Consider the following 16,345-nt stretch of genomic DNA (forward strand, 5'->3'; position numbering starts at 1 on the left):
TTTTCAATGTTGTAATAAGTACAAAAGAAAATATTTGTAATATAATTCGTTTTCAGTAAAGTGCCAATGACGCAGTAGGTTATGGACTTTTATAGTGAGAGAAGGAGGCAAAACCCAAACTCTTCTTTGTAGAGATTTGTGTTCGTTTCAAGCTGGATTTGCTTATTCAATTTCAGTTTCACTCGTTTTAAAATATATTCATTCATTTATACTAGTAACTACTGTTTGTTGGTAATGATTGTTTATTTAATTTCTGCTCGTTTTAAGCTGGATTTACATATTCAACTTAATCTTTACTCGTTTTGAGATTTACTAATTCATTTATGTATAACAGTTGTATATTTTTTTGTTATGATTGTTTATTTGATTTCTGTTCGTTTTGGGTTTCATTTATTCTTTAAAACTGATTTCTGGTTATTTTGGGTTTGAGTTATTGTAGGTTTCTATTTCTTCTTATCTTAAGTTTAACATGGCCTTTACTTTCATTTAGAAAACTTCTATTTCGGGAAGTTTTTTTTTTTAATTAACTTTTGTTCGTTTTTGATAGCCAAAGCTTCAAGTTTTTCAATAGTCCCTGTTTCAAAATAAATTTTCAAAATAGTATTCTGGAATTTTTTTTCCAAAGTAAATTAACAGTTTTGGTAAAAACTAATAAATTAAACCGAATAATGGATATACGATATTAATTGCTGAAAGCTCACCAGCTCAAGATTTTGTTTCATCCAGTCCGGATTTAAAGCTTTAACGTCTCTAAGCCCAAACGTTTTTGCCACTCCTTTTTTTGCAAAATTTTCGGAAAATCCGCAGAACTTCGGAAATAGTGAAATTCGCGAAGCGAGAGAATTGGTTATTTAAGTAAGAGAATGATTATTTTACCGTTTGGGAAAAAAGGCAGTAGCCATACTCTTGTATGTAGTGAAGACACCATTCATTAGAAGTACATAACCCCGATTCTTTCGGAAAGAATTAGGGGAAAAAATTCCAGAGTTTTAATTTTTTTAAATTTACTTTTGTTCGTTTTTTTATTGCAAAAAGTTTCAAGTTGGTAGAAAACTCCTTATTTCAAAACAAGATTTTTTTTTCAACATCTAACTTTCATCAACGTATCAAAACTAGTATCAAAGTAATTTACACAACATAGAGGTCTTGCACCGTAAATCGAAGTTCAACCCCGAAAGTATAGTTATTTGGCCTTTGAACTATATTGAACAAAATGGCTATACCCAAATTTTGACCAGATGCCCTTTGGGAAAGTGGGGTGTGGGCTATTTGGCCAGTGATCATTTTTGACTCTTAAAAAAGATCTAGGAGTTTCAATTTCCGATCGAATGAGCCCCCTCCAAAGTTAATACGACCACCCCTTCCAAAGAACCTTATTTTCTAAAAACGGGCAACTTATATAAATTACAATCCTTATCGAGGGGGTTAGGGAAGAGAAATCAACCCCTAAGTTACAGTAATTTGAATTTTTAACTGCTTTGAACAAAATGGCTATTTCAAAAATTTGATAAGATGTATTTGGAGTAAAAAGGCACAAGGGGGGGGGGGATTGTTACTTTTTGATCACTTTCGATTCTTAAGAACTTACAACTTACATAAGTTACAATTCTTGTCCCTGGTGCTATGGAGGATTTATCAACCCTAATTTATAGTAATTTAAATTTTTGACAATTTTGAACAAAATGGATGTCTCAAATTTTATTGGATATATATATATATATATATATATATATATATATATATATATATATATATATATATATATATATATATATATATATATATATATATATATATAGGGAAAAAAGGCGTGGGGGGATAGATACCCCCAATCACTTTTGACGACTCTTAAAAATGTAACTAAAACTTTCAATTTTCAATCAAACGAGCCATCTCTAAGTTTATACCACAACCCCTTACATAAAAGCTTGTATGTCCTCGGAGCACAACTAATAACATTTGCCCCAGGGCTCTGGGGGGATGTGTCGACCCAGCAGTTTTTGTTATTTGATCTTCAAACTATTTTGAACGAAATAACTATCTCAAAATTTTGATTGGATGCATTTGAGGAAAAGGGAGCCACGGGGGGGGGGGCTAGTTACCCTATGATCACTTTTGACTCTTGAGAAGGGCATAAAATTCTTATTTAAAATCGAATAAGCCCCATCCGAAAAATATACGACCATCCCTTCCGTAAAAACCTTCTATGCACCCCAAGGCACATTTTACAACACTTGCCCCCGGATTCTGGAGGGAAAGGGTTTATTCCTGGAGTTTTTGTAATATTATCTTAGGTATATCTTGGACAAAATGGCTATGTAAAAAATCCGACTGGATGTATTTGGAGAAAAGAAGGTTGGAAGGGGGAGGGGCTAGTTGCCATGGAGATCAATTTTGACTCTTAAAAGGTGAATTAGAACTTTCAACTTCCAACTCCAAAGTTAAAACGACCACCTCTATCATTAAAACCTTATATGCCACCGCGGCATAAGTTACAACCCTTACCCTGAATTTGGGGGGGGGGGTGAGATGTTGACAACGAATTGCTGCTATCTTATGCCCTCCGTTAACTTTTGACTCATAAAAAGATAACTAGAACTTTCAATTTTCAATCAAATGAGCCACCTTTGCAGTTTATACGACCACCCATTACATAAAAATCTTATACGCCTCCGTGTCATAACTTAAAACACCTGTCCCCGGGTTCTGGGGGGCTGTGTCGAACCCGGAGTTTTTGTTATATGATGTTTTAACTATTTTAAAACATGATTATTTCAAAATTTGCATCGGATGGATTTGAGGAAAAAGGGCTAGAGGGGGGAGGAGGCTAGTTGCTCTCGGATCTCTTTTGACTCTTAAATGTGAACTAGAATTTTCAATTTCTAATCAAACGAGCCGCCTTCGAAATTTATACGGCCACGCCTTACATAAAAACCTTATACGCCTCCGAAAAATAAACTGAAAACAGTTACCCCCGGGCTCTGGAGGGTTATGTATCTGGTTTTTCAACTATAAAAAAATGACTATTTCAAAATTTGTATCAGATGGACTTGGGTAAAAAAGGTCTAATGGCGCTAATTAGCCTCGGATCTCTTTTAACTCTTGAAGATTGAACTAGAACTTTCAGTTTTCAATCAAATGAGCTCGCTCCGAATTTGATACAAGCATCTCTTCCATAAAAACCATATATGCCCCAAGAGCATAGCTTACAACGACTGCCTCCGGGCCCTGGGGGTTGCATCGACACCGGAATTTTTCTTAAATGGCCTTTGAACTATTTTTACCAAAATGCCTATCTCAAAATTCTTAACGGATGGGTCTGGGGGAAAAAGGGCTTGGAAGGGCTAGTTGCGCTCGGACCTCTTTTGACTCATAAAAAGTGAAGTAGAATTTCCAGTTTCCAATCAAATGAGCCATCTCTCAAGTTTATACGAGCATCCCTTTCATAGGAATCATATATGCCACATGGACATAACTTACAATGCCTGCCCCCGGGCCCTGGGGGCTGTGTCGACACCGGAGTTTTTGTTATCTGACCTTAGAACTATTTTAAACAAGTGGCTATCTCAAAATTTGTATCGGATATGTTTGGGGAAAGGGGACTTGGTGGGTGGGGGGAGGAATAGCTGCCCTCCAAACTCTTTTTATTCTTAAAAAGTGAACTAGAACTTTCAATTCCATTCAAATGAGCCTTCTCTTAAGTTTTTACGACTATCCCTTTCATAAGGACCATATATGCCCCCAGGGCATAACTCACAACGCCTGTCCCCAGGCCCTGGAGGATCGTATCGACAGAAGTTTGTATTATCTGACCTTTGAACTATTTTTAACAAAATGGCTATCTCAAATGCTTTATTGGATGAGTTTGGGGAAAAAAGCGCGTGGGGGGTGGTTCTAGTTGCCATCGTATCTCTTATGAATTTTGAAAAGTAAGCTAGAACTTTCAATTTCCAATTAAATGAGCCCTCTCTGAAGTTTATACGAGCATTCCTTCCATAAGAACCATATATGCCCTTAAGACATAACTTACAACACCCGCCCCTGGACCCTGGGGGGGGGGGGTGTCAACACTGGAGTTTTGTTATCAGGCCTTTGAGCTATTTTTAACAAAATTACTATCTAAAATTTTTTATCGGATGCATTTGAGGAAAAAGGGGCGTAAGGGGGGAAGAGATTGCCCTCCAATCTCTTTAACTCTTAAAAACTGAAGTAGAACTTTCAATTTCCAATCAAATGAGCCCTATCTGAAGTTTATACGAGCATCCATTCATTAACAACCGTATATGCCCCCAGGGCATAACTTACAATGCCTGCCCTCGGGCCTTGAAGGATAGTGTCGACCCCGGAGTTCTATTCACTTATACTCAGACTAGCAGTTACACCTAGATAAAAAATCCAAAGGTAGTTTATTTTTGAGCGGCGGGAAATGGCACTTGCAACGGAGGCGTAAAGTATTTTATTAAAATAAAGTAGAGGACGGATTTGGCAGTAATTTTAAGAAAAACCTCTTGTCCACCCATATACCTCCTATAGTTCATTCAAGGGACAAATGGTATGCCCTATTTCAGTCGGGTTTGAAGGAAGCACTGGTTAAACCTCAGTTGTAAAAAAGCTTTAAAAACAATTACACTCGCCGGCGGTATTTGAAACAGTGACCTACTCAGAGGAAATCCGAAATACTAACCGAAATACCATTTTTCCTGAAATTTCTGGACATTCCTTATTCAGGTTACCCACAATTTTATTTCCATCATTGCCCCTCCCTCCCCAGAAAAAATATACATTTGTAAGTGTTTGAATCGAAAGGCAGTTTGCCATACAGCAGAAATTTTATTTGAGAGACAGAAAACGAGAATATGAGTTATAATAGGCTTTTAACAGGCCTTCAATATAAGACAGGCGAAATTTTGGCACAAAAAGCCCAAAATGACATCTGTATTTGGAATATAGAAAAGGAGGTACAAACACATATTTGAAAAATTAAAACGTCTCATCCTAACGTCTAAATAAGATGTAAGAGAACGGACCGTGGACCGGACGAAGCGATCAAGGATATTTAGTTTAACAGAGCTATGAATATCACTATGGCAAAAAGTACTACATATTACCTATTGACCCAGCGCGGCCACGCTCTTCGGTAGTTTTTATTTGTTCTGGCGACTAGCTTGTTCGAAAAAAAGAAGAAAAAAAGGTCACCACAAATCTTGACATATTGCGCTTTTCAAAATTATGACAAAGATAATCACTTGAAAATTTAGCGCTGGCTTAGAGGGGCAATCTATAATAAAATTTTAAAAAGAGCTTTGATTTCGAGTTAATGAATACGATCTTTTTCGTCTCAGCACGGAAGCTAACATGCAAACGAGTGTGTAATGCCTCCCTTAGATTACAAACATGGCATGTTTATACAAACTCAGGGTATAAACATAATTGACTTTATCAAATCTGTATTTAGCTATGAGTAACATTTGTTTTACCATTTTGAATATTAAATTAATAATTTAGATTTTTGGGAAAAATCCTGTTCGTCAGATCACAGAAGTTACAAAAAACTAAACTAAACCTTCAGATTTATTTTTCCCTCCTAAAAACTGAAGAATGGTTTGAAGACAGCATAAATCATAACACCCGAAACAGACTGAAGGGCTGATTAAAACGTAATAAAACGGAATGATAGACAAAAGGAACAAACTTACTTAAACCTATTTGCATAGTAGTCTAGAAATCCTAAAAAGAGATCACCAATTGATTCTTGGTTCTTTGAACAGAACCTGTTCAGCTCATATTCGGTTAGAGGTTTTAATCGACCCAATGCCACATTTGGATGAAAGTTCCGATCATACATCTGTTGTAGACAAGGCAACACTCGTGGGGACGTACCACCTGAATACAATAGAATTATTCAATACTTTTGCAAAATGTCACCTTAAAACCCCATTAATAGAACGTAGAGACCTGGAAAGAGAAGCGTGAGGGGGGGGGGGGCTATTGAAAAATCATGGCAAGGACATCCATTTTTTCATACTTTCAGCCCCTCTTCTTAAAACCCCCTGACCCCATCCTCCCCACCCTTTCAACGGTTGGACCTGTGTCCATTTATATATGCATGTTAGGTAAAACAAGACAAGAGCTTTTTATAACCATTACAAGCCATAAATCATTAAATAATGTATCAATAATTTGGGGCAGTGCTATACTCCACCCCTACTATCCCTTGCTAAATTCGAAAACTCTGAAGATTCCCCCCTCCCTATATTTTCCGTATTAACCACTCTCTTTTTATGTTTTCCGACTTTTTCCTCGTCCCAAAAAAGACAGCGTTCCCTCTCCCCCCAATAAAGAAAAGATGATCCCTTTTGCAGTCTTGTTTTTGCTTGAAGACTTAACCCTGCAAATTAAATTCGTGCTGCGAGGCAATGGAGAAAAAATCAAACTGAAAAACTACAAACTAAAAAAAGAAAAGAAGAAAATCTTGTCTAGTTTCTTCTACAAGAAGAAAATGCCAACAAAGCCAGACTAAAGATTCATCACCCTTAGAATACGACTTGACATACTATTTGTAATACGGACCTGTGTCCATTTATATATGCATGTTAGGTAAAACAAGACAAGAGCTTTTTATAACCATTACAAGCCATAAATCATTAAATAATATATCAATAATTTGGGGCAGTGCTATACTCCTCCCCCACTATCCCTTGCTAAATTCGAAAACTCTGAAGATTCCCTCCTCCCTATATTTTCCGTATTAACCACTCTCTTTTTGTGTTTTCCGACTTTTTCCTCGTCCCAAAAAAGACAGCGTTCCCTCTCCCCCCCAATAAAGAAAAAATGATCCCTTTTGCAGCCTTGTTTTTGCTTGAAGACTTAACCTTGCAAATTAAATTCGTGCTGCGAGGCAATGGAGAAAAAATCAAACTGAAAAACTACAAACTAAAAAAAGAAAAGAAGAAAATCTTGTCTAGTTTCTTCTACAAGAAGAAAATGCCAACAAAGCCAGACTAAAGATTCATCACCCTTAGAATATGACTTGACATACTATTTGTAATACTGACTATTTGTAATACGGACCTGTGTCCATTTATATATGCATGTTAGGTAAAACAAGACAAGAGCTTTTTATAACCATTATAAGCCATAAATCATTAAACAATATATCAATAATTTGGGGCAGTACTATACTCCTCCCCCACTATCCCGTGCTAAATTCGAAAACTCTGAAGATTCCCCCCTCCCTATATTTTCCGTATTAACTACTCTCTTTTTATGTTTTCCGACTTTTCCCTCGTCCCAAAAAAGACAGCGTTCCCTCTCCCCCAATAAAGAAAAAATGATCCCTTTTGCAGCCTTGTTTTTGCTTAAAGACTTACCCCTGCAAATTAAATTCGTGCTGCGAGGCAATGGAGAAAAAATCAAACTGAAAAACTACAAACTAAAAAAAGAAAAGAAGAAAATCTTGTCTAGTTTCTTCTACAAGAAGAAAATGCCAATAAAGCCAGACTAAAGATTCATCACCCTTACAGTGTGACTCGACATACTATTTGTAATACTGACTGACAGAGTAATTCAGGTTCTTGTCTTTTTTTAAGCTTTGGAACAGTATTTCGATATTACAATTAACATGAAATAAATACATTTTAAGAGGCTATGGATAGGGGTTATATCAGAACTCATGGATAGATTTTGAAAACTTATATTAAGATGACTGTCACTGAAATTAGGCGAAAATGAGGATGAAGAGGCGAAGACTGAGCGAAAATACATTCTAAGACCACACTGGCTACACATGACGTATGGAACCAAGAAAGGAAATCCTCGTTTTCTCAACTATCCTTTCTTTTCTTGGTTTCATAAGATCGAGCGAGTGGACAGTTTCAGTCAATGCATTATTTGAAAGGCTGGTGGATGCAACGAAGATGTAAAATGTCCAATAGACAAGACATAGGACGTTTTTTTTTCGCAGTTGAGAAAGCCTGGAAGAATAGAATACTCAGCCTTAGAACTAAGATTAGAGTACTAAAAGTGACACTATTGAGAGTGATCAAAGAAGACCCTGAAATGCGAAATTTGAAGAGCTAAGCTCATGACGTCATTTAGTAAGGAATCGACCACGCAAACGAAGGCATTAAAATGAATTAAATTAAATTTATTTTATATTAATTATTACCAAAGACTTAACATGACCACTGCCCCATTAAATGTCCTAGCATGATATGGAGGAGAAATAATCGAACAAACCCACAAAATAATAAAAATTAATAATAAAATAATTAAATTATCCACAGGAGGGGTTAAAAAAATATATAACTATAACATCAATCTAACATCATTTACCCTGCTACCATTACTTAACACTCAACTCCTTCCTTAACACACATCAATCAAAATAAAAATACTAACAATAATGATTTAAAACCCTTTTACGCGGAGATTATTTCTTTGTAGTTATTCTTTAAATATTAATCTTCTATTCAGCATAATTTTCAATCTTCACTAGAAAATTTTCAAAATAATTTGGTTATCTTCTGCTTCAGGGAAAAATTACAAATATACAAAAAAAAAAACGAAACTTTAAGACATAGATTTAAGTTAAGATCAAATTCTGGTCGGTTCCCTGGACGAACATTCGGTTTGTTTCCGTTTTGAATCATAACCAGTTCAAGCTGAAAAATTCATTTCTCTCGACGCCAAAATTATGTGTAATCTTAGGCCTACTGTTTACATTAACAAAAATGAACTGCTGATGCTTTTCTTTATACACATACTCAAAGTCCCAATATTTTTTTTGCTAGTAATTTTGTTAACTAGATCTTATATAGCAATATCGCTTAGTCATTTTGGCTTACTGTCAGATCTTTGCTTTATAGTGGTTTAATAACAAATTATCATCTGTGCTATATAAACATCTAAACTTTAAACAAAAATCTGACATTATAAAACTTACACTGTAGATAGTGAATAACCATTAAACTTAACGCATAGCTTGATAATGTTGTAGATCTGGCATCATTAATGCCCTGAAACTTGGCCCAGAGCTTCACAATCACAGCAAGCGGCCGCACACGCCAATCTACTGAAAGAAAAAGCATTCATCAGAACAAGTCACTTAATGGCAAATATTCTACGCAGTTTATATAGCCAGGAAGAAGAGGCAATAGCCAGTATGTACTGTCTACATGTAATACTACATGTAATACTGTAAGCAGACATGTAAACATACTAATCCATGTAGACATACTAATCTATGTAGACATGCAGACATACTAATCCATGTAGACATATAGACATACTAATCCATGTAGACATACTAATCTATGTAGACATGTCTACTAATTCAGCATGTACTGTCTTTGGTGCCTTATTAAATGCTTTTTATGGAGAAGGATAAAAAACATTTCATGTTTTTTTCTTTTTTTTTTACGAAAGTACGCGAACTTTCTGCTCAATAATTTACAGAAAAACCGACAAAAAACCGTTTCCAAATTTGTGCTCCAAATCTATCCATGAACTTTTGATAATGCCGAAAAAAATAAACGTTTATAGGGGTGAGTTTAAGGACTCAAGTGTATTTTAAAAATACAGCAATTGGTGCGTTTGGATAGAACACTGAAAGGTGCATTTCTCATGGAACGCTCATAAGAGCTAAGGCTCTCTATAACCGTGCTAGGTTGGCCCACCTTTAAAACGTGGTAGTGATCTGGATATAAAAAAGGATTTGATTATTTATTTTTTTTACCAGTACGCGAAGTTTTTGCTTTGAATTTTAATATGGGCTCGTAGTCGTATGGTTACCGACAGCTACGAGATATCTCACTCAAGTATCGCTGCATCCATATGGTTGATAGCTTTTCGTTATTCTCTGGATCCAAATCACAGTTTTGCCAATGCTATTGTGTGAACCGTTGTGTATATCTATAGGCTATATCTATAGGCTAGAGTAATTATATTGATGTTTCTTTTATTGTACTCCACAGTGTAACATTTTTATGTTTCTAGTGGGTACTAAAAACATTTATCACTTTTATTATTACCTCATATTATGTTCGCAGTGAATGTGGTGGGAAGCTATCGTAAGAAAGGATTTAAAAGAAATGTGAACTTCTTGGGAGGGTATGAAGAAGGAAGCTTTGAAATGATTAGGATGGAGAAAGAGCGTGCGCAGCTGCTTTGGCCTCGGATGACTTGGTGCCGTAGTGAGTTATTACTATTATTATTATTATTGCATGTTATGTTCGTAGTGAATGGGGTGGGGGGAGATCGTAAGAAAGCATTTATAAGAAACATGAACTTCTTAAGAGGGTGGAAAGGGGGAAGCTTTGAACTGATTAGGATGGAGAAAGAGCGTGTGCAGCTGTTTTGACCTCGGATGGCTTGGTGCTGTAGTGAGTTATTAGTATTACTGCTGCATACTAGCCAACAATAGGCCACTATCAAAGTAATGATGCATGCATAAAATTAGTCTATCTGAGTAGGCAAGAGGTTGGGTAGCAGTGCATAGGCTTTCAGAGATTGTACAGGTAGATTAAAACCTGACTTAATTGAGGTTGAAGAAACTTGAGGTTTAAAAAAATTGAAATTTCAGGTTTAAAACCTCATACAAGGTTTAAGAAAATAGACAAGCTGAAATTTACGTAAATTTCTAGGCCTTTCAATTCTAGTCTCGCTAGAATTGCGTGAAAACACTCCTTAGGCAAGAATAAAAAGGTTCACATCACCAAATATGGTTTCACAGAAAAGTCTTACCTCTGGCATAGGAGTGCAAAAGATGTGTATTCCTAAGGCCTACATCACAGTTGATACTTAAATCGACATAAACTCCAGACTCTCGATCACAAAACTTTAAAATAGGCACTTTTGCTTTGTCAATCAATTCAATTTTCTCGTATCTATCTGCAAGGAAAAACAATGTATATTGGCTGGATTAGCAGAATCAGAGCACTAAAAAAAGAACAAAATTACTGTGAGAATAAACAAAACGAAATAACGACGAAAATACACAGCAAATAGAAAAATACCTTTACAAGCAAAAGCAATAGCAACTAACGGAGACAAAAAACAATACAAGAACCAAACCTTAATGAAAGGAAAGAATAGAACTTAAGGGCTGTAATTCTGGCATTTATTTAATTTCATTTGTCTATTTTTTCATAAAACCGTTGAAGTGGCAAATGACAAAATAAAAAAACAAAGAGAGTTCCATGATACCACGATAGCTAACTTTTTTGTCTACACAAAAGAAAGAATTCCCACGATAATTGCTTGCTGGCATATATATATAGTAATTTATTTCAGGAAGGAGGTATACTAAAAAATTGAAACTCAAGATTTTTGGGATGATTTTGACAGAGCTCAAACCCCTCCCGTACGTACTTACCTGATTGATTACTCTTATGTACCTGATTGATTACGTTTATGCATTTTCCAATAAAATTTTAACTTTTCACAAAATTCACTCGCGTTTTCGCGATGTGTTTCCGCTCGTAAGAGAAAAAAAGAAAAAAAAATTGAAGGACGAACCCGAACGAGAATAATTTTCAGCCTGTGATTAGACGAAAAGCATAGCATGTATTCCGGCATAAACCTCCGCTAAGCCGTCTTCAATGTTCATTACATATATGTATATATATACATATATATATATATATACATATATATATGTATATATATATATATATATATATATATATATATATATATATATATATATATATATATATATATATATATATATATATATATATATATATATATATATTTATATATATATATATATATATATATATATATATATATATATATATATATATATATATATATATACATATATATATGTATACTAGCTGTTGGGGTGGCGCTTCGCGCCACCCCAACACCTAGTTGGTGGGGGCGCTTCGCGCCCCCCCCAAGCCCCCCCGCGCGCGTAAGTCGTTACGCGCCATATTAGTTACGCGCCATTGTAGTTGTGTCCCTATGTCCCACCTGTGAATATAGATAGATATATATATATAGATAGATATATATATATATATCCATATATATATATATATATATATATATATATATATATATATGTTTTTAACTACGTAAAACTTGCGAATATACAACATTCTTTGCTGTCCCATTGTCTGTGCATATAAATAGATTGTCAGGTTTACCGACTCTTGAACATGCAACATATAATGGTCCATGGGAAAACAATCCGTATTCAGATCTATACCTCATGATTCTAATGATTGCCCTTGAGCTTTGTTGATGGTGATTGCTAATCGACCATTCCCTGAGTCACCATCGTCATTTATATATCCCCCTGTGCACCCCGGCGTCCCCTTTGTAGTTATGTCCCTGTGTCCCGGTCGTCATTTATATTCTTTGTGTCCCGGTCGTCATTTGTGTCCCGGTGTTCCAGTCTGTGATTTCTCTTTGAGTGTCCCGGGCGTCATTTATATTCCTTGTGTCCCGGTGTCCCGGTCGTCATTTATATCCCCCTGTGCCCCCCGGCGTCCCCATTGTAGTTGTGTCCCTGTGTCCCGGTCGTCATTTATATTCCCTGTGTCCCGGTCGTCATTTGTATCCCGGTGTCCCGGTCTGTATATACATTCGTTTTTTAGTTTTGTTTTTCTCCTTTTTTCTTTTTTTTCTTTTTTAGTTTATTTAGATTTTTAGATTTTTTAGTTTTTTTATTAGTTTTTAGTTTTTTTGTAGTTTTTACCATTTTTTTAGTTTTTTTAGTTTTTTTTTTACTTATGTCCTGGTCGTCATTTATACTCCCTGTGTCCCGGTCGTCATTTGTGTCTCGGTGCTTTGTTGATTGCTAATTTATATTATATTTATATTTATATTTTTTATATTTATTAATATTTTTTTAGTTTTCTTTTTCTCTTATTTTTCAGTTTTTTCCTTTTTTTTAGTTTTTTCTTTTTTAGTTTTTAGTTTTTTTTTGTTTTTTACCTTTTTTTAGTTTTTTAGCTTTTTTAGTTTTTTTTAGTTTTTTTTAGTTTTTTTTAGTTTTTGCCTTTTTTTAGTTTTTTCAGTTTTTTTTAGTTTTTAGTTTTTTACCTTTTTTTAGTTTTTTTAGTTTTTTAGTTTTTTTCTTTTTAGTTTTTTTTGTAGTTTTTACCTTTTTTAGTTTTTTTTCTTCTTTTGTATTAGTGTGAAATAATTCAGACGTCATATGCGGACAAACACGACGTCACTCGACAGACAGACAGACAGACATAACCCACAAACAACTTATTTTTATATACATTAATTTATATTTTTTTAGTTTTCTTTTTCTCTTTTATTTTTCAGTTTTTTCCTTTTTTTTAGTTTTTTTCTTTTTTAGTTTTTAGTTTTTTTTAGTTTTTTACCTTTTTTTAGTTTTTTTTAGTTTTTTTAGTTTTTTATTTTTTTTATTAGTTTTTATTTTTTTTGTAGTTTTTGCCTTTTTTTATTTTTTTCAGTTTTTTTTTAGTTATTAGATTTTTACCTTTTTTTTAGTTTTTTTAGTTTTTTAGCTTCTTTAGTTTTTTTTTCTTTTTAGTTTTTTTTGTAGTTTTTACCTTTTTTAGTTTTTTTCTTCTTTTGTATTAGTGTGAAATAATTCAGACGTCATATGCGAACAAACATGACGTCACCTGATCCACAGATCCACACACAGACAACTTATTTATATATATATAGATATATATATATATATATATATATATATATATATATATATATATATATATATATATATATATATATATTTATATATATATATATATATGCATATATAAAAAAGGCCGTATCCAGGCTATTTGTTCGGTGGTTGGTTAAAACAAAAACTTTACAAAAAGTACTACAAATTTGTTTATATACATTTATATAACTTTTTCACGAGTCAGACAAAAATTTCCGGGGAAGGGCTCGAGCCCAGTACCACCCCCCCCCCCAGATTTGGCCTTAGATGTATACACCAGTGTTGGTATTACTTTAGTAGAAAATACTTAGTAGTTACTTAATTAATATTGTACTCTACTTAAAAGATTCCTAAAGTGCTTACTATTCATACTTAAGCAAAAACTAGACGTACTTAAGGGTACTTAAGTACGCAAGTGCTTTTAGGCAAGTGTTCAATTTCAGCAAACAAACATATTATAGGTTCTTATGTAAATTAAATAGATAAAACAAGTTTTTTTTAATGAAAGTAAGGAGCAACATTAAAACTTAAAACGAACAGAAATTACTCCGTATATGAAAGGGGCTTTTCCTCCGCAACGCTTCGCTCTTTACGCTAAAGTTTGACTCTTTCTCTTAACTCTACTTTTTAAAACAGAAAAAAATAGCGTAAAGAGCGGGGCGTTGAGGAGGAAAAGCCCCTTTCATATACGGAGTAATTTCTGTTCGTTTTAACTCTTAATGTTGCTCCTTACTTTCATTTTAAAAAACTTGTTTTTTTTATTTAATTTCTGGACGTTTTTGAATTAATGCATGCTATGATCTTGGCTCTCCGCACATAAATAATTAAAACGAAATTTGCATATTAATTTTTTTTTTCGCTAAACGGCTTTCTCATAGCTTTAATCGGAAGATTTTGAGAAAAAAAGAGTGAGAGAGGAGGCCTAATTCCCCTCCAATTTTTTGATTACTTAAAAAGGCAACTAGAACTTTTTATTTTTTACAAACATTTTCATTAGTAAAAAATATACGTAACTTACGAATTAACTTATGTAATGAACTTCTATATTCGTATGTTTTTATTGCGTATATGAAGGGGTTCTCCCCCGGTCGATACCTCGCTCTTTACATTAAAGCTTAAATTTTGTCCCAATTCCTTAAGAATGACCTCTGAATCACAAAGGCCGTAGAATAAATAAATGAAATTACTAAAAATACTTTAGCGTAAAGAGTGAGGTATTACGAGGAGGTAAACCCCTCATATGCGAAATAATGTTTGTTCGTTTTAAGTTTTAATGCTGCTTCTTACTTTCATCAGAAAAAAACTTTTCATATTTATTTTTTCATTGTTTTTTCAAATAATGCTAGAAAATTCTTCATTGAAATTCTCTTCCCCCATGAGAAGTTTCTGCATGGAAATATCCTCCGACGAACCCCCCCCCCCTCAACTCTCCCCGCCCAAACCAAAAAAATCCCCCTGAAAACGTCTGTACACTTCCCAGTAACCATTACTATCTGTAAACACAGGTCAAAGTTTGTAACTTGCAAACCCTCCCACGAGGACTGCGGGGGAGTAAGTCATCTCCAAAGACATAATTATTAGGTTATCCGACTATGGTGAATAAAATGGATATCTTAGAATTTTGATCCGGTGACTTTGGGGAAAAAATGAGCGTGGGTGGGAGCCTAGGTGCCCTCCAATTTTTTTGTTCACTTAAAAAGGGCACTAGAACTTTTGATTTACGTTATAATGAGCCCTCTCACAACATTCTAGGACCACTGGGTCGATACGATCACCCTTGGAAAAAAAAAACAATAAAAAACAAACACGCATCCGTGATCTGTCTTCTGGCAAAAAAAAAAAAAATGCGAAATTCCACAGTTTTGTAGATAGGAGCCTGAAACTTCTACAACAAGGTTCTCTGATAGGCTGAATCTGATGGTGTGATTTTCGTGACTTTTAAGATTGTATGACTTTTAAGGGGTGTTTCCCCTATTTTCTAAAATGAGGCAAATTTTCTCAGGCTCGTAATTTTTGGTAGGTATGACTAATCTTGATGAAACTTATATATTTAAAATCAGCATTAAAATGCGATTCTTTTGATGTAACTATTTGTATCAAAATTCCATTTTTTAGAGTTTCGGTTACTATTGAGTCGAGAGGCTGCTTACTACAGTTTGTTACCACGAACTGTTTGATTAATTAATAAATCTCGAACGAACAAAAATCACTCCAAACAAGAGTTTAAGTTTTACCTCCTTCTCTCACTGTAAAAGTCTAAAAGTTACTGCGTAATTGGCGTTTTACTGAAAACTATATGTGTTTTGGACAGCCCTGGAAACTACAAATAAAATTAATCTGAATATTTTATTTATAATGATATTAATTGTAGAAAGATCGCCAGTTCGATTGTATTTCGCTTTAATTTTTATTTTCAATGCTGTAATAACTGGAAAAGGGAATATGTAATATAACTTGTTTTCAGTGAAGCGCCAATAACGCAGTAGGCTTTAGACTTTTACAGTTAGGGAAGGGGGCAGCATCAAGACTCTTGTTCGTAGTGAAGATATGTTTGTCTTGAATAGCTTTGGAAAGAACTAATAAAATTAAACTGAATATTTGATATATAGCGATATTAATTGCTGAAAGCTCATCAGCTCAAAATTTAATTTTACTTGATTGTTGCAATAAGTACAACAGAAC

At 34.3% G+C, this 16,345-nt stretch overlaps 1 protein-coding gene across 3 annotated transcripts in view; it reads right to left on the reverse strand.

Moving 5' to 3' along the window:
* The window catches only part of LOC136027438 (poly(A) RNA polymerase gld-2 homolog A-like), a 59,433-nt gene that overhangs the window by 10,203 nt on the left and 32,885 nt on the right, over nt 1-16,345 (reverse strand). For 2 of the 3 annotated variants that reach the window (XM_065704717.1, XM_065704714.1), the window contains exons 6-8: nt 10,744-10,890; nt 8,945-9,073; nt 5,697-5,883 (exon numbers count right to left, since the gene is read on the reverse strand). In XM_065704717.1, coding sequence (XP_065560789.1) covers nt 5,697-5,883; nt 8,945-9,073; nt 10,744-10,890 — 463 coding nt within the window. The remainder of the gene's footprint in view (nt 1-5,696; nt 5,884-8,944; nt 9,074-10,743; nt 10,891-16,345) is intronic. The other variant, XM_065704715.1, reaches the window with a different exon arrangement.

Source organism: Artemia franciscana, chromosome 5 (genome assembly GCF_032884065.1).
Source record: "Artemia franciscana chromosome 5, ASM3288406v1, whole genome shotgun sequence".
Classification (NCBI taxonomy): Eukaryota; Metazoa; Arthropoda; class Branchiopoda; order Anostraca; family Artemiidae; genus Artemia; species Artemia franciscana.